At 32.4% G+C, this 18,627-nt stretch overlaps 1 protein-coding gene across 5 annotated transcripts in view; it reads right to left on the bottom strand.

The window, feature by feature from the left end:
- Positions 1–18,627, bottom strand: part of LOC109678959 (inhibitor of Bruton tyrosine kinase) — an 89,842-nt gene that overhangs the window by 16,099 nt on the left and 55,116 nt on the right. For 3 of the 5 annotated variants that reach the window (XM_074079004.1, XM_074079001.1, XM_074079030.1), the window contains exons 22-26: positions 16,581–16,729; positions 15,255–15,418; positions 13,215–13,307; positions 12,493–12,636; positions 2,816–2,965 (exon numbers count right to left, since the gene is read on the bottom strand). In XM_074079004.1, coding sequence (XP_073935105.1) covers positions 2,816–2,965; positions 12,493–12,636; positions 13,215–13,307; positions 15,255–15,418; positions 16,581–16,729 — 700 coding nt within the window. The remainder of the gene's footprint in view (positions 1–2,815; positions 2,966–12,492; positions 12,637–13,214; positions 13,308–15,254; positions 15,419–16,580; positions 16,730–18,627) is intronic. The other 2 variants (XM_074079020.1, XM_074079012.1) reach the window with 1 other exon arrangement.

The raw sequence follows: 18,627 nt of genomic DNA, 5'->3' as shown, positions 1-18,627 counted from the left end.
AAGTAAAGGAAGGCAATGGCAAGACTAGTCAGGATGGACAGTCTGGTAGCCCAGGTAAAAGATCGCAGTATGAAGAGGGTGACAGCTTTGGAGACAAAGTTCAGTATATGTATAAAAAGAAGTATTTAAGAGCTAAACCTGCCATGTCCTGATGATAGACTGAGTAACAGTGAAGAACAGAAGACTTTGAAGGTAGAGCAAAAGAAAAAAATGGGTGTTTTATGCTCTCTGTATTTTTGTTCGATTTTGGTTTCATGAGTTTTGAGGGTTTTGGAATATCCAAATAGGATGGCAAGGTTAAGAAGACAGATGGGTAACTAAGTATGAAGCTGGGACGATATATATCTGATAACTCAACATACATATGCCAATAAAATGGACAGTGAGTAGAACTGACAACTCTTGAGAACTCTGGTCTGAAAGGTATATAAGACTGGTAATGACAAAGTAACTGCTACAATGAAGTAGGCAGGTTGAGTAAGGAACCCAGACCACGGACAGACACCTGAGCATATCAAAAAACAGATGGGAAGAATCCAGTTAAAAAGAAAAATTTGAGTCTATTCAAGAATGGGAAGGGATAATTAATAGTTTAAGACTTCTGAAGCAGGAAGGGATAAGAAAAAAGCATAGGTATAGATACTGACCTTAGACTGGAAAGGTAAATTTTCTATTGCAAAACAAGAAAGGGAGAATACAAACAGAAGCGTATTTGTGTGTCTCACAGAAGGAAAGTAAAGAAGTTAAATACTTTTCTATTTAAAAATATGGTCTACAGGACATCACTTACTATATTCCTCATATTACTATTGGTACTATGTTTTTCTTACAGCAAAAAAGCACTTTGCAATATGCTGTTTTTAAAATATTACAATAAATATGGAAAATGAGAATTGGAGTCATTGCAAAGAATTTATTGGTATTTGTTGCCTATTCATTTCTTATTTTGAAATACATTTTTAAGCTAATAAAAATATACAAATACTTCAAAAAATTGAAGATCACCAGCATGGTAATCTCTCTTCCCAAGTTAATTCATCTTAATATAAATTTAAGAAGAAAAGCTTCTTATACCATCTCTGTCTAAATGAAGAATGCTTTTAAAGAATTAACAAGAAGAGTTGGGTTTAAAATATCATTTTTAACTATTTCAAACTGGATTTTCTAATATTAGATAATTAAAAGAAAATATAGAAATAAATTGAATGATGAATCTAATATACTTCTTTCCAATGCTTTATATGGCATTTATTTAATTACCTGCTTAAGTTCTGTCAGTTCTATGAGTAGGGGCTAAGCTAATTTTGTCCACCACTGTGTAACTCTAGTATTTAGCACAATGTTTGACACAAAGAAGAGAGTATTTGTTTGCTAATTTAAAACTACCCAATTTTGCCAATTACAAACATTAAAATTTTAACTTACAAATTTGTATGTAAAAAGGCTTATGTCTATTTTATATGTTTGAGTTCCATTTAGATTTTTATTTTAAAAGTGTTCACTGCTAAAAGTATTAGAAAAGTTAGGGAGATAGACTAGATGACTTCTTCAGCTCCTTTCTGATCCCTGATTTTCTGTATTATAAGAAAATGGTTCAAGAACTTTGCTTGTAAATGTACCTGTTATAAGAAAGCAGTACCAACAATAAAAAGCATGTATAAATATTTCGCCTACACCAGTAGTTTCCAAACAATGTTAGAAGACTTTGATGGTTCATGCAGAGCTATGTGCAGGGCAGACAAGGGGAAGTTAAATCACTGTGGTTCCCAGTCCCCACTCCCTGTTTCAGTCAGCAAAATTAATATTATCTGTTTGATACACTGGAATTGAACATAAGATTTCATTTTGAAAAAGGGTTTAGGAGGGTAAAAAAAGTTTTACAACCAGTGAAATGAAGGGTTTATCATTATATAAAATAAAACATTAATCTGGCTACAACTGTCATTATTCATTACATTTTTGTTTTGTCTTAAACACTCTAGGAATTAATATTTTGGGAGAGGTCACATAAGCAGATTAATAATATATCTTCACTTACCAACTAATTTGAAATATTATTTTCTTCCAATATTGGCCTCCAAATACATCAAAAATACTTCATTTTGAGTTATGTTTAAGAATTTACATACTACTTAGGGGAAACTATTTTTACTAAAATACTGCTTTTAATTATGGTTTAATTATGGTTTTAATCATGGCTCAGGTAGGCATTTAAAATCTGAAATACCTCTTAAAAAATACACTGGATTTAGAAAAAAAAAAGTATCAAAAACAGTGACAGTAAAAACAGAAAACACACAGAGTTTCAATAACAGATGTAGGGAGATTATAGTAAGTCCATACAGAGAAATACTAATCAGCAATAAAATGGAATCAACAATGGATACACATAACAATATAGATCAGTGAGCCTCAATAATGCTAATTTTATGAAAGGGTACATACTGTATGGTTCCACTGATATAAAACTCTAAAATACACATGTTTATACACATTATATATTACAAAAGCAAATTTGTAGCTGAAGAGAAGGGTCATGGAAAATTCTGAGAATGATGATCCCCAATATGATTGAGATGAGGATTTTAAGGGTGTAGACATGCCAAAACTTCAAACTGTATACACCAAATACATGCAGTTTGTTATAAAGCAAATACTTAAGAGAACTGTTATTAAAAAGAAAAAACAGAGAGGGAGAAAACAGTCGTGCTAATTTTAATTTTGAATGTATAATAATGTATAAAAGTCTGCCTCATAATTTTTTAAAGATCATTTCAGAACACAAAATCACCATAGAATAAACTGTAACTATTACCTTACAATTTTGGGAGCCTGAGAATTTTCAATCCCTTTAAAACAAACTTTCTTGACATGGTCTCCTGAGCTATGGCCAGTAACAGATTTTTTTTCTTCTTGCAAGAAACTCCGGAATGACTTGAATGAAGCTGAATGTACAGAAGAGGCCCTGCAAAAGAAAGCAGACCATGTTATAACATTCATTTTGTGAAAGGGTATTGCTGGAAGTTACAAGGAGACAAGAGAGATTACATATATTATTTATGTATATATAGATATATATAGGTATATATATATCTATATATATATAATGTACACACACACGTAAAAATTTTACAATGATATAATTACAGTTTTCAATGTGATAATAGATTCTTGCTGTCAACTGTGAACCAATCAAAATTCTGCTACAAGAAAAAGGAAACAATGGACACCAACAATGGAGATAAATCCAGATGATGAAATTAGCAATGGTATTAAAAAAGCTGTTAACCAACAACAGGTGTTGGCGAGGATGCAGGGAAAAAGGAACCCTCTTACACTGTTGGTGGGAATGTAAACTAGTACAACCACTCTGGAAAAAAATTTGGAGGCTACTTAAAAAGCTAGACATTGATCTACCATTTGATCCAGCAATACCACTCTTGGGGATATACCCAAAAGACTGTGACACAGGTTACTCCAGAGGCACCTGCACACCCATGTTTATTGCAGCACTATTCACAATAGCCAAGTTATGGAAACAGCCAAGATGCCTCATTACTGACGAATGGATTAAGAAAATGTGGTATCTACATACAATGGAATTTTATGCAGCCATGAAGAAGAACGAAATGTTATCATTCACTGGTAAATGGATGGAATTGGAGAACATCATTCTGAGCGAGGTTGGCCTGGCCCAAAAGACCAAAAATCCTATGTTCTCCCTCATATGTGGACATTAGGACAAGGGCAAACACAACAATGGGATTGGACTTTGAGCACATGATAAAAGCCAGAGCACACAAGGGAGCGGTGAGGATAGGTAAGACACCTAAAAAACTAGCTAGCATTTGTTGCCCTTAACAAAAGCAGATACCTTAAAAGCAACTGAGGCCAATAGGAGAAGGGGACCAGGAACTAGAGAAAAGGTTAGATCAAAAAGAATTAACCTAGAAGGTAACACCCACGCACAGGAAATCAATGTGAGTCAATGCCCTGTATAGCTATCCTTATCTCAACCAGCAAAAACCCTTGTTCCTTCCTATCATTGCTTATACTCTCTCTACAACAAAATTAGAAATAAGGGCAAAATAGTTTCTGCTGGGTATTGGGGGGGTGAGAGGGAGGGGGTGGAGTGGGTGGTAAGGGAGGGGGTGGGGGCAGGGGGGAGAAATGACCCAAGCCTTGTATGCACATATGAATAATAAAAGAAAAAAAAAAAAGCTGTTAAAACTATGCCTCCAATAACAACAAAATGCTCAAAGTGAATTAGACAGCCAATTAAAATTCAGCAAAGAAAACAAAAACTAAAACAGAACCAATAAAAACTCAGCAAAGAAAAAGAAAGCTAAAAAAAGAACAAAATGCTATTGTAAGAACTGCATTATTAATGTCTAAAAAACAAATTTACTTAGATGGACTAAGCGAATTCAAGAGTCAATAAAGAAGATAAATCAATACGAATTTTTTGAACTGGGAGAAGTGAATGAGAAAAATGAAAAATGTAAGATGGCCTTGGTGACTTGTGGGACATTAAAAGGTTATGGTATGCAATTGGAGAACCAAAAGAAGAGGAGCGATATGGCAGAGAAAATACTTAAGGAAACGATGCCCCAAATTTTCCCAAATTCAGTGGGAGACATAAATTTAAAGACTTAAGAATTTTACCAAACACCAAAAAAGACATCAGACATCAAAGCACAGTGAAAAAAATAAAGAAAAGATCTTGAAAGCCGCTGTAGAAATGCAACACAATGTAAAAATGATTAGCTTGTTATAGAAACAAGAGAGGCAAGAAGACAATGGAAAGACACCTTTAGTGTGATAGAAGGAGAAAATGTCAATCCGGCCTATATCCATATGAGTGAGCCTGGAGAATAATGCTCTTCAAATAAAGCCGTAGACTGAAGCAGTATGGAGACCATGAGCCAGAGGCAACTAGCTAACTCTTGAGTCAAAGGAATTGTGAGATAATAAACATTGGTTCCAGTTGTTTGTTAGGGAGGATTTGTTATGGAGGAATGGCCAACTAATACAAGATATCACAGAAATCAAAAGCAAGGAAACAACTCAATGAAAACAAATTAGATAATTTACATGGATAGAAAAATATTTTAAAAATAAATTACCAAAGATAATAGATTTTATCTAGACTATATCTACTTAAAAATTTGAATTAGTCAAGAGATTTTTAATTGTACCAACTGACAAACTAATTCTAAAATTTATATGAAAATACATAGAATCTAGATTGGCCAAAGCCAAAACAAAGGAAGAAGATAAACAGGGTAAAGATGTTGCTCAGTGGTAGAGCACTTGCCCAGCATGTGCAAAGCCCTGGAGTCGATACCCAACACCACGAAAAAAAATCAATAAATCAACAAACTAGTCATCAGTGTGATAAAAGCATAAGATTAACAAACAGATCAATGAAACAGAACACAGCCTAGAAACAGACTTCATATATACATTTTATTTTTCAATAATTGAGTTGTCAAAGCAAGTCAGTAAGAAACAAAAAGTGTTTCCAACAAATGGTATAACTATCACCCATCTAGGAAAAATGAACCCTGATCTCTATCTGGCTCTAAACCCCCTATCTGTGGTGGATCATAAATATGCATGTAAAAGCTAAATAACCAAGAAGAGAACAGAAGACTATTACTATTATCACAACTTTATGGTAGGCAAAGGTTTTTAGACAGGACATAGACAGAGGTAATAATAATAACCATTAAAGAACTAATAAGTTAGACTTAACTGAAATTTTAAAATTCTACTCAGCAAAAGATATCATTCAGAAAATATTTACAAAACACACATCTGACAAAGACTTGTATCCAGGTGATAAAATAACATCTACAACTAAATAATACAAAACACAAATAATAAAAAGGCAACTAAAATTTAAATGGAAAGTAGAAAATATTTAAACAGACATGTCACAAAGGAAGATGCGCTAATGTCCAGTAAGTTCATGAAAGTGCTCAGAACTCATAAGGAAAGCACAACTTAAAATCCTAAATGTACCAGAGTGGGGAAAACTGACAAGAACAAATGTTGGCAAGCACCCGAAACAACCAATGCTCTCAGAGATTGCTGGCAAAGAGGATACAATGGTTCAAGTGCTTTAAGAAAGCTGCTGATAATTTCATAAAAATGTAAATATCCACCCTCTGCAAACTGACTTTAACACTGATAAAAGCTATCATCTTCATGTCACTGTAGCATGGAACCTAAACATAGGTCTAATGGAACTAAATATGGAGTCCGCTAAATAAAGTGAGCTGATTTGCAGCAAATTATGGAGTATCATCATCACCATATAATCAGATGCTGCTTAATCAGTACACTGTTGTATTCACATTTAAGTCATTTACCCATGAAATCTTATACAATATGAAAGAAAATTTCCTTATAGATTAGTATTAGAATCATGACCTACTCATGTACTCCTTTAAAAAAATATTTCTCCAAGAAGAACTAATCTGAATTTGGTTTTATGACAAAAATCTGATCCAAATATTACCCAAACACTTACACATACAGGATATAAAAATCAAATGCACTTACAAAAGAACCACTTTCCATTTCCTTTCCAACTTCTTACCACCCTCAAAAGTACACATATTTGAAGGTAACTATGATATAAAGTACAGTCTATCATTAATGACTGAGAATGATGCGAATTATCTTACCAGATAATTTCTTGAATGTTCCCTTCTAAATAACTCATTTCTCTAAACATAGAAACTTCGTAACTCTAACTAGGAAAAACAGAAGCTGTCAGATTCGTTCTAATGGTTAATCTGGGGGCATCCACATGTAGTAAATGGTTTCTATTCTACAAAGTTCCTTCTTAAGAAGTTACTTGGAATAAAACTTGACTGTAGGTAAGAATGCTTATAAAATATCTTAAACTCAACTCATTAATTAATTATGCACAATAAAAACCTATTAGCTATTTTACCAAGTCTTTAAGTAAGTTCTGTTGTCCTATCTACCAATTATGCCATAGTTTGAAACAGTGTCTGATTTCCCACAATGTTACTTTCCTAACTGATAGGCCTTGGCTATTTTTTCATCTTAAGTCATAGAAACTTTATGGAGAAACATTTGTAGAATTTCACACAAAAATTAATAGGATTTTGTTCCTTAGCTAAACCAGCCACAAAATTTTTGCTTTAATGAATAAAATTTCTAGCTCAAAAAGTTAAATAACTAAAATTACCTTATGTAAGCCAGCTCTAACTGGATTTGAAAGGATTTACATTCATACATCAAGCCAGGCCACAAAGAGTCTGCATTTTCCACTCAGAATGACTGGTGAGAAATACATTATTTCTCCAAGCTAAACATCTGATAATGAAAACCGACCAACTCATATACACTTGATATTTTCACATTAGATTCAAAATTCAGCTGGTTATGAACTTCATTCTAAGGCAAAACCCAGTTATCTTTAATAGTTTCCACTGCCACAGCTAACTGCAGGCAGCAGGAGTCCAAGAATATACTAGTAATTTATAGACTAGGTGAATGAGCATGTGAACACACAAGTGAAAACTCTACCACAACCATGAGCAGATTTAGAGAGTTAATTTGTGATTTGTTAAAGAAGTGTACGTTAGCCTTAATATTAAGATAAATGCAAAAACAAGATAAATGCAGTTTAAATACATTTGTAGAAATAAAATCTCATTAGATATTTCTTTAGATGATACACCTTTGAGAAATATTTTAAAAAAATAAACCGTTATAATCACAAGTGGTCTGAAAAGACAACCTATAAATCAGATTAAAGTGCTAATTTCAGATTTTCTACTTTTTCAAGGTACAGCAAAGCTTAAATTCTCCCATTTTACTTTTTGTTGGCATGTTAGTTATACGTAGTAATGGGTCTCATTATGACATCCACACACCTACAACGTACTTTGATGATACTTATCCCCAACCTCGCTCTCTCTTATTCTTTTACCCTTCCTATCTCCCTGTTCCCTTCCATTTTCCTGAACTTGTTTTTGTTTACACAAACCAGAGAAAACACGCAGTACTAGTCTTTATGGTACTGTTTTTTTCACTTAACATGATGATTTCCAAAAAATAACATAATTTTATTCTTCTTAATGGCTGAGTAAAACTCCATTGTGTTTATATAGTATATTTTCTTTATCCATTCCTCCTCTGATGGGCACCTAGGCTGATTAATAATTTGCCCAGGATAACTCTTATTCACTGCTGGTAGGAATATAAATTAGTCCAACTACTACGGAAGTTCCTCAAAACATTAAAAATAGAACTACTATATTGTCTAGCCATATCACTTCTGTGTATATACTCAAAAGTATCAAAATCAGCTTATTGTAGAGACACCTATATACCTTTACTTGTCATGGAAATATAAAGAATGATCTTCCAATTATTTTAAATCAAAGTACACAAAGGATATTCGAGGAATATCTACCATAAATTATATGCATTTGTACTCTATATGTATCTGATTTAAATGAAGCAATATTCTGAATGTGGTTATTTTATAACTTAAATATGTAATCTTATATATAATTAACATCACACAAAGCAACAGATATTATATTCACTCAATAATTAATTTTACGTCTAGAGCTCAATTTATAACTTTGTAACTTTTAAAAGAAAATTATTCAATAACCTAATAGTTATTTCAACTTAACACTAAAGATGCCTCAAAGTACCTAGATATCAAACATTAATAATTTCATAATATATTATTTATTTTACTCTAAATATATATTTACATATACATCTACATGTATATTTTTAAAGTTGTCTCAGCTCACCATTTAATGAATAAAATAAAAGCAAGGCACATATTCAAAAGAATTTTACAGAAATCATCTTTTAAAGATCTTTATGATAGAGCTGGGATACAGCTCAATAATAAACCACCTGTCTACCACATTTGAGTCCATCAGTTCAATCACCAATACACACACACAGCCTCCCCCAAAAAAAGGAAGAAGAAAAGATCATTTATTCATACTTAATTTTTCCAATTATGCATTCTAAAAAAATTTATAACAAACATCACTTTTGTAGTTGTCAAGCTATCTGGCAAAGAAAAATACCTTCATTATGTTTCTGGACAAGTTTTATGGCATTTTTCTTCCTCTATTCCTAGCGTTCTTCTTGATATGAAAATAATGCCTTTTAAAATTTCAGTAAGACAGTGACTTCAACATGGGACTCTGAGCTTATGGTGCTCAAAGGGAAAAGCTTTTCCTAAACTTGAACATCAAAGTCTGAGGTCTTAGATAAATGACTACTTTTCCCTGAAATACTTTCTCCTGAAATCCCACATAAAGTGAGCAAAAAGAGTTAAGATATTAAGATATAGCAGTCTAAATAAAGCAGCACATTTTTGGAGTATGCCCAAAAGGCAGAGTGATAACTGGTATAATACAGCAGGGAAGAAAATAAAACTAATTGCCATCAGGTGGGTGATGATAGGATGGAAAGCTCAGAACCCTAGAAAGGCTCCTAAGTTGGAGATGTCCTACACAGAAAATCCCTAAGTAGGCATAAGGTTGAAAATGTGGAAACTGGTTTCAAAGTTTATTTGTAGCATGGATGGGAATGCCACATATACTTTCTATTTTAATGTAGCCACGTGACATCTTTTTTACCTGGGCAGAAGGATAATTTGATTCAAAGTTACTAATGGAAAAAAAAGGGGAAGATAGGGGATACCACTTATTGTGCACAAAATGTATATACTAAATGATAAAGTATATGAAAATGTATACCAAATAGTGAGAACATCAGTACCACTCCTTACCTCCTTACCCTGGATCAGCTTCCAAAATGCTGGCAACTTAATATATATATTTCATCAGAAAAAAAAATTAAAAGTCGCTCTCTCAAAACCCTGGCATCCTTTGGAGACCAAGGAAAAAAGATACCAAGGAAATAACTGACACTTTTGTGGTCCCCAAAGGATACTGCAAGATACCCTAGTGCCACATTTGTTCCACACAGGCAGACAGTACTTCCAATCAGAACTGTAAACAAAACACTTAAGTCAATAAATCAATAAAATGTAACACAAAAACTGGTCAAAACAGAGAACAATAAATAAAACATTAGTGTAAATCAGTAGCTATTTTAAACTTTTTATTAATGAACTCATATAGTATTTTTCTGGTTGACTTCTTTTCTCAATGTTATATTGCTAAGATTCATCCACTTTTTGGCCTTAGTCAGAACTAAGTCTTTTTCACTGTGTAGTGTTCTACTACTTTAAAAACCACACTTACTCATTTACTGCTGTTAGACAACTAGGTTGTTTCTAGTTTTTAGCTATTACAAACAATTATGATATGAACATTCTTACACAAGTTGCCTGGTATATGTACTGCTGACAGATACATAAAGGGATCTATGGTATTAGAATGGTGACAATACTGTAAAAATCCACCAGTAGCAAATTAGAAAGTTCATGAAAATTAAAGATTTTAATAGTTAAAAAGTCAAGGAAATGTTCAGTGATAAAGAAAATAAAAAGACATGCAAGTGGACAATAGGACAGAAAAGGAAAATTAGGGAAATCCAGGAGGACCAATACTTGATTAATGTGGACTTTAGAGGAAATGTTGAGAAGGAAAAGTATCAAAGGAATAGTACATAAAATTTTCCTAGAATGTAAGGACATGTTGTTGCCAATTAGAAGAGTCCAAGTACTCAGAGTAATGATGAAAATAGAGCCACATCAAACTGTGAAATTTCTGAACATTAGGGGTAAAGAAAAGGCCGTATAAGCTTCCAGGGGAAAAAAACAAAGTTAGAAAAAGGAAAATAGGGAGTAATGTAAAAAGAATTTGGAATCAAACAGTATTTGAATTCCCAAACACACCAGCAGAAAGAAAATGGAACAAATTCTCCAAATAGTTTCGAATCTAGAATGCTGTTTCAATGTAACTATTAGTCAAGAATAAAGACAAGAAAGAATAAAAACATTTGCATGGATTCAAGAACTCCAAAAATGTATGTGCTGCACATTCTTTCCCAGAAAACTACTCAAGTTATACTACATCAAAACAAAGAGCAAACTAAATAGAAAAACACAGGACATGGAAACAAGACCTGGCGACAGAGGAAAGCAAAAGAAATTTCCTACGTGATAATTAAGGAAAGCCTCAAGATGACATATACTCAAGAAGGCCTAGAAAAGACTGACAAGAGACCAAAGAACACAGAGCTCTAAGAAAGAGGCTTCCAGGAGAACTGAAACTTCCTCATTTACCTTTTTGCTTTTAAATAAGGAAAATGCACAGCTAAATTTGATTACTAAGCCCAAAGCATCCTCATGTTCTGTTAATTTTCTCAAATTACAGTAATATTTAGTATCTAGACAGCTGTCTCAAAAAATTTTTTCTTCTTGATCTTGTCCAGTGTTTAGAGAAAGTAACTCAGTGTTGCAACCAATGCACCATAAATCTTACAAAGATTTATGGGTTGTCACCAGAAATTAGCAGAGAACCTTGCATGTAGAAGGCATTTAACAAATACTGATGAATTAAAAATTTCCACTAAGCCCATTCTCTCAAGTTGCACACTCTTTATCCTCTAATTGGGTTTTCCCATTCCTTGTTTCATTTTCTTTTTCAGTGATCATGCTTTGAATTTACTAGAGGTTCTGAAAGGTACTGATTCAGTTCCACTGGTAACACTCACAATAAAATGAGTTGCTGTTCTCTTCAAAATAATTTACAGTTTCAGTGGGAAGAATATTCCTTCTTACAAATAGATTGTGACATAGAAACACCAAAGGAATTCACCAAACTTAGGACAGCTACAAATACCCTCCTCAGTCCTTGTGAGAGAAAGAGGGTTCTTCTTATTTCTTCCTTACCCTTTGGTCTATCCATCAACTGCTCTTCTAGACTCAGTTTCCAGATATTATGAGTTGCAAACAAAATGGAACTGTTTTCTTACCCTCTGGAGGTTACTCCTATTAATCCTGCCACTGTGGGGTGAATTATGATGGAGAAAACTTATGTGATACAATGTTAAGTAACACCTCTTCAAAAAGTACAAAAAGGTTTGATTTTAACCATGTGAAGATACTTATGGTACATGCAGAAAAATAAAGAGATTAATGTACTAAAAGTAAAGTGTTCTTTTATGAAATTTACTGTAACACATTTTATTTCTTATTAAGAAGTGAAAAGGTAAAATTATTTTAAACTACTTTGGCAAGGGAAGTTGCAGAATATGAAGAAGATACTATACCCACATATGAAAACTCCACGTTTGGAATCAATGGTTTATAATGTTAATACATCTAAAATTAAGAAAAAAAAGTTCTTGGTCCTCAAATTCAATGTTTAACTTAAAAGAAAAGGGAGGAAAGAAATATTTGAAAATATTTTAGGTAGGGGAGAAACTCGGGAGCCAAAAACAACCTTAAAAGCTAACATCAAGACCTATAATGATTTAATAAAAATAAGAGCATACCATGCATTCGCTGGTTTGGGTGACTTTGAAGGAGTAGTTAAAACTGTTTCCATGCTACTCATTCCTGAATTGCTTTCTTTGATAGTCAATGCAATCATTTTTCGTTGCTTCTGAGAAAGTTTAACTCCATGGGAAATCATTTTTCTAAAAATTATATTAGATTAAACCAATTAGTTCACTGGTTTCACTGATTCTGAGAAAGTTTATTTTATGAAAAATCATTTTACTATAAATAAAATTAAACCAATTAACATCATTTTGTGCTTAATGAAGGTTACAGATGATATATTCTATTTATTGTGATTTTACTATTTTTGGATTAAAATGTTAAGTTTCAATAATGATAATTATCAGTTTATACTATAAGTGAACAAGTAATTGCTATACATGAACCCTCCTACATATCATACTTTTCCAGGGGAATTTGCACCACAAGGCTTAAATCTTGAGGGTTTTTTTTAGAAATAGACAGCAATGATCATTTTAGAGGTAAGTTTCTAACATGTAATACTGTGTTCAATAAGAACTGATCTACCAACTCAACTCAATCTTTAGCACATATTTAAAAATATTATAAAGATTAAGTATCCTATAAAAAGGTTTACAGCTATTACATTAAAATGCAGAAAAATGACAGCAAAGATACAACAGATCTTTCCAATTCTTCATGGCAGAAATATAATACCATATGACCTTTTCTTTTCCGATTTTTTTTAACCAACCCTAAATTTGACTTTGGTGTAGCTCCACATTTTTGTCTACTTTCTTCTGTTTCCATGATGGTTCTGAGATCCACAACAGGAGGACTAACAGGACTAAAAGACATAAAAAAAAAATTTTACCAAGCATTCAGTTTATCTATCAAGCCCAACCTCAAACTTAACTGAAACTGTAAATGATATGTAAGATTTATGATAAAAGTATAATTTAGATTTGTCAGCTGCAGCCAACCTCAAAAAGGGTATTTTGCATGTCATCTTTTTTTTCTTATGTGCACAGAATCTATTTGGTATACCTATGAATTTTTACAATAATTCACTGACCAGAAATAGTTCACAATAGTACCCACTTACACTCTATGTCTAGACCAAGCATTCCTAATTTGAAAATCCAAAATCTTAAATGTTCTAGAATTGGAAAATTTCAAGTTCACACTTCATCTTAGCCTAAAGGACAAAAAGCAATCAAAAAGGATATTTTAAGTGAAAGCTGCTATTATATATGCATACATAATTACAACTTAAGTGCATCTAAATTCATAAAGTATAAATCTGGAATTCTAAAACATAAATAAAATGTCAAACAATAGTAGATTCTTAGGTTGCCTAAATTAGGCAAAAGAACTCACTAAAGTTCTAATTAAATTCTTATTCTTTGGAATGAATAAAAGTTGAAAATTGAATTCTTTCCTTTCTATTTTTTTTTTAAAACTTACTACTATCTAGTAGTAACAAAAACCAGAGATTTATCAGAAAATTTGAGGAGTGCTGAACAATATTGGATACCCACCAGAGGGAGTTGCATCATAAGAAAAGAATCCTACAATCTTTAGATACAGTTTATCTAAATGAAATTTATGATATAGCTAAAAATAAATCATATTATTGCATATGAAAAGGCAACCTGTTTACTTCACTTTCTTTCAATAAGAACTTCTAATCACTACTCCTGCTAGGTAATACTTCAGAGTGAATGTAGAAATGTTTGTGTATATACTGAAAACACTGATCATATTGCTAAACACTGTTAGTAGACACTGTACTGAAATTGATAGCCAAACTATATTGGTTGGCTATATACCAAGGTATTCTTTAAACATGTTTAATAAACTATTCTAACATTAGCAATTAAAAGACAGTTTCTAAGTGTTCCCACAAATTTTGTATGTTCCAATTTGTTTACTTAGAACAGCAAAAGTGAGACTAACTTATGAACAGCCTTTAGAATATGAAACATAATCTTTGTTCCAACTGCAAAAGACAGCATTTTTCAAATGAATTACATAAACAGTCCAAATGACAATAATAAGTCAGTTAACAAGTCAATTAGCAGCAAGCCTGTAACCTCAAATATGTATCACTTTATTTTGGTGGGACTGGGGTTTGAACTCAGGGCTTCACGCTTGCAAAGCTGGCACTCTACAGCTTGAGCCACATGTCTAGCCATTCTCTTCTGGTTATTTCAGGGTCTCACAAACTATCTGCCTGGACTAACCTTGAACTGCAATCCTCCGCATCTCAGCCTTCCAAGTAGGTAATATTACAAGGGTGAGCCACAGGCACCTGGCTTGTACCACTTCTTTATAGTGAAAACACTAAAAACCTTTATTTCTAGCTTTTTATTTTTTAAATAAACAGCACATTAAGAACACGAGAACGTCTTTCTTCAAACTAACTATAGCCTAGTACCTAACATTAATCTACCTTTCCCCATCCTCACCTGTACCAAGGGGGGAGTTTTAACTAATGTTATCAACTACAAAAAAAATTGCTGCTGTAAGTCACATATATATAGACTTAAATATATACTTACATATAAGTAAAAATAAAATATTTGCTACTATTTACTGGTGTTAATACAAACATTAATTTTGCCCCAGGGGGAAATATGCCTATCATAATTGATCAGCAATTTTTATATGTATAGATAATTTTCCATGTATCAGACTAATATTTAATGTGCTTCACTAAAATTTTTCATTTGACTAAAAGTAGATGGCAATTTCTTAGAAAGAGACATACAAAACAAAATGCAAATCCTACCTTAAAGAGCCAGCAACCCAACTGGAAGAGCTTGTATTATCAATTCTGTTGCTGGGAATGGGCTGTGGAGCAGATATTTTATGTGTTGGTGATTTTTCCCATGGTTTAAAATCTTCCCTAGAATTCGTAGGAGGTGTACCATTAATATACGATTTAATTCTCCCCTGTGGGAAGGAAAAACATATTTAAAAAGTCAGTAACAGTAGGTGCATACTTTAGTAACTAATATACAGTAGATACTTAATAAATATTAAAAATCCTATGATGATAAAATCACCTAGCATTTTCAATACATGCTCTTCTATAGTTTATTGCTTTAAGTACAGAGAATGAGGGAAAGGGATTATTATGGGAAATGGGTTTGCAAATTAAATTTATATTTACACAAATATTAAATAAAATGTTTTAAATGAAAGTTGTACATGTAAGATATGATGCAGTTATTTTTAAATTAATGTTCATGACTTCAGATAGACCACAAAATGGAAGTTTGGTATAAATGTCCTATAATTCACTGAATATAATTAAAGTATTCTGAATAAAATTAAAGTCAAATAATACTGACAATTCAAAGGGGACCCTAAAACTATTTCTGTTATAATGGGTCAAAAACGTTATTAAAATGGCATTTCCACTGTCAGGATCGTATTCTATTATTGCAAAACATTCACAATATGCCCCCGACCTTCCTTTAAGCCTCAATTGTCTTCCAGACCAAACTTATGAGAATTAACAATTGCCCCCAAACTTCTTTACAGTAAAAACACCATGGAGCCTAGAACACTGTAGAGTCTCCTATCTTTTAGATTAACAACTGTGGAATGAGATGTTAAGGATGCCCCTCTCAGAGTTAACGACATTAGTAATCGTACAGCTTAAAGTTAATAGTGCTAGCCGAGAAGAACTCAATCGTTCTACCTCATTCTGCTCCAGTTAACATCATGAAAGAAAGACCCTTCGCAGATTTTGAAATCTGGCTTACTTTCAAAATCATTTTAGTTGGACAAATGTTATCTGGTGTTAACTGAATTTCCCAAAATATATTTCAGTAATTTAACTACAAATGTTTTTCTCAATATGTCTTCATAGTTGTAAAGATTAGAAAGGTTAGAAGTAATATTTATAAAGGGTTCAAAACTGCCATTAAAAGATCCAAAACTAGAAAAACTATACAAATTTGAAAAAAGTAACACTGTATATATTAGTTTATGTCCTCATAAACCAATAGGAGAGTGTTTCAAAATATAATGTAAAGGGTAAACTAAGGGTAAACTGCCTACTAATCTGAAAACTAAAGGTAAGGAAACAGTGCTTTTTAAAACAAACCTCAATCTTATCTGGAAGAAATCCTGTTGTGAAGTCAGGGGACTGTAACTCTCTAGGACTACCCACTCCTGCATAGCTTCCTTCAGAGTCTGATGTCAATAATTCTGGAAGAGATTCCACAGAATTGGCCTTACCAGACTTAAACAAATCTAAAAAGTGAAATTTAAAAAAGGAAACTTTAAACATGTAAGCATTAAACATACATGCATTACAGTCAGTGAAGCCAAATAGAAAGCAAAAAGCAACTTCCATTTATCCAGATTTAATAATACTTAAAAGTATATCCACTATACCAAAATCTTACAATCAAGCTAAGTGAAGAGATAGTAGTTTAAGCGAAAAACTGAGAGTATAAAGCAATTATTCATTGAACCTAAGGAACAGTTTTTTGGGGATTTCCTTTGTAAATGATTATATTTTTTCCCCCATAAAAGATAAAAAGGAAGAAGAAAAATAATAAATTCTGTTCTTTTGCTTTCCTTTTCTCATTTGTCTCCCTCTGTAGAAATCTATGACCTCATACAGAAGGGCACTGGCTCCATTTTGTGTTACAGGAAACAATGTGTGTCCTTAGTGCCTCTTATTTAGCCAGCACGTTGGCCTAGATAGAGTCCTACAGAAGCCAATGGTAGCCTGTTTGAGAGTTGATGGTTTGTTTTGTTTTCGTTCTGTAAAACTCTGCCAAGTAAGTTATTTTTAATTAGCTTGCCATGTGAAGTAAAAGAGTTGTTATATGTGTATATCATTTTCTTCTGTTACTTAGGCAGCCTAAATGCCTGCTTAGGTCACATCTGGTTCCAAGGTCATTAGCACAGTAGTCGTTTTACATATAGACCATAAAGTAAACATTTGCTTAATTTCAGATGGTCATTGTCATTCATTTCAAATTTCTTACAATGTAGATGAAGCGTCAAACTTTATATTTGAGTTGTAAAAGTTGTACAATTGATTTAAAAATAAATAAAACATCTCTTGTACCTTCAAACAAGTGTTATTCCCTTTAAGTAAACCACTATGACATGCTATATGATTCTTCTGCTATTATTACTGAGTTACAGTTTCATAATAACATTCAAACCTTTTACAAGCTATTATTTCAATAATTTTGGCAAATTTTCATCTAAGAGATTACATTTAATAAGTGAAATGCTTTCAAAAGCCAATTAGAGTAAATTTAGAGAATCACATGGATAATTATCAGAGCCAACAATTATTTTTGGTCAAAAACACTTTCATAGAATCATCTGTGTAATTTTAAGGATCAACACATATGTTAAGTATATTAAGCCTTCACACACTGACTTCAGTGAAATTTGCCTCATACTCAGTATTCTTTTTTATTTTCCAAAACTAGGTCTGCTTTGACCACAGAATGAATGATATACCAGGAAGAACATGGAACTCGAATCAAGAGTAAATTCAATTTCTTTTCGTCACTACCTTAAATCACTTAAGTTTTCTGGTATTGTTTCTTTGTATCTAAAGACATAAATTATTTCTTTACTATTGCCGATCCCTGCTCTGAAATTCTACCACATTTAGTAATAATAACTTTATCTAAAACAAATCAAATACCTGCTTTTTCCATAAATGATTTAAATAACTAGAAAATCACTAGTTTCATCACCATCTATCCATTTATGCTTCTGTCCATTAATCTTCTCTTAAAGGCTAGAAGGAACTCTTTCAGTACGGGGAATATGAGATCACAGAATTTTATATTTGGAAATGTCCTAAGACACGTCCTTCAAATTTACTGGCTCTCCTGACTTCTTTCTTCAGTACTTCATATATCAATTTAGGTGTATTATCTATTCTTGTATCTTTTATGTTATTTAAAACAGTTGTTCTTTACATTATTCCTTTGAACTTTATAAGACATGTTAAATATCTGATTTGTAATAGCTAATTAAAGAGACAGAATAAAATTCGTTCTCTACCCTGTATAATAACTATTTTTTCCCATGGACACAAAACAATGTAGAACTGTATAGAACTGACTGACTACGAAAGTATTTCTGATAGAAATTGTTCCAGGCTATGTTCT

Source organism: Castor canadensis, chromosome 1 (assembly GCF_047511655.1).
Source record: "Castor canadensis chromosome 1, mCasCan1.hap1v2, whole genome shotgun sequence".
Classification (NCBI taxonomy): Eukaryota; Metazoa; Chordata; class Mammalia; order Rodentia; family Castoridae; genus Castor; species Castor canadensis.
The sequence above is the reverse complement of the archived record's forward strand: the minus strand, read 5'-3'. Positions and strand labels throughout refer to the sequence as shown.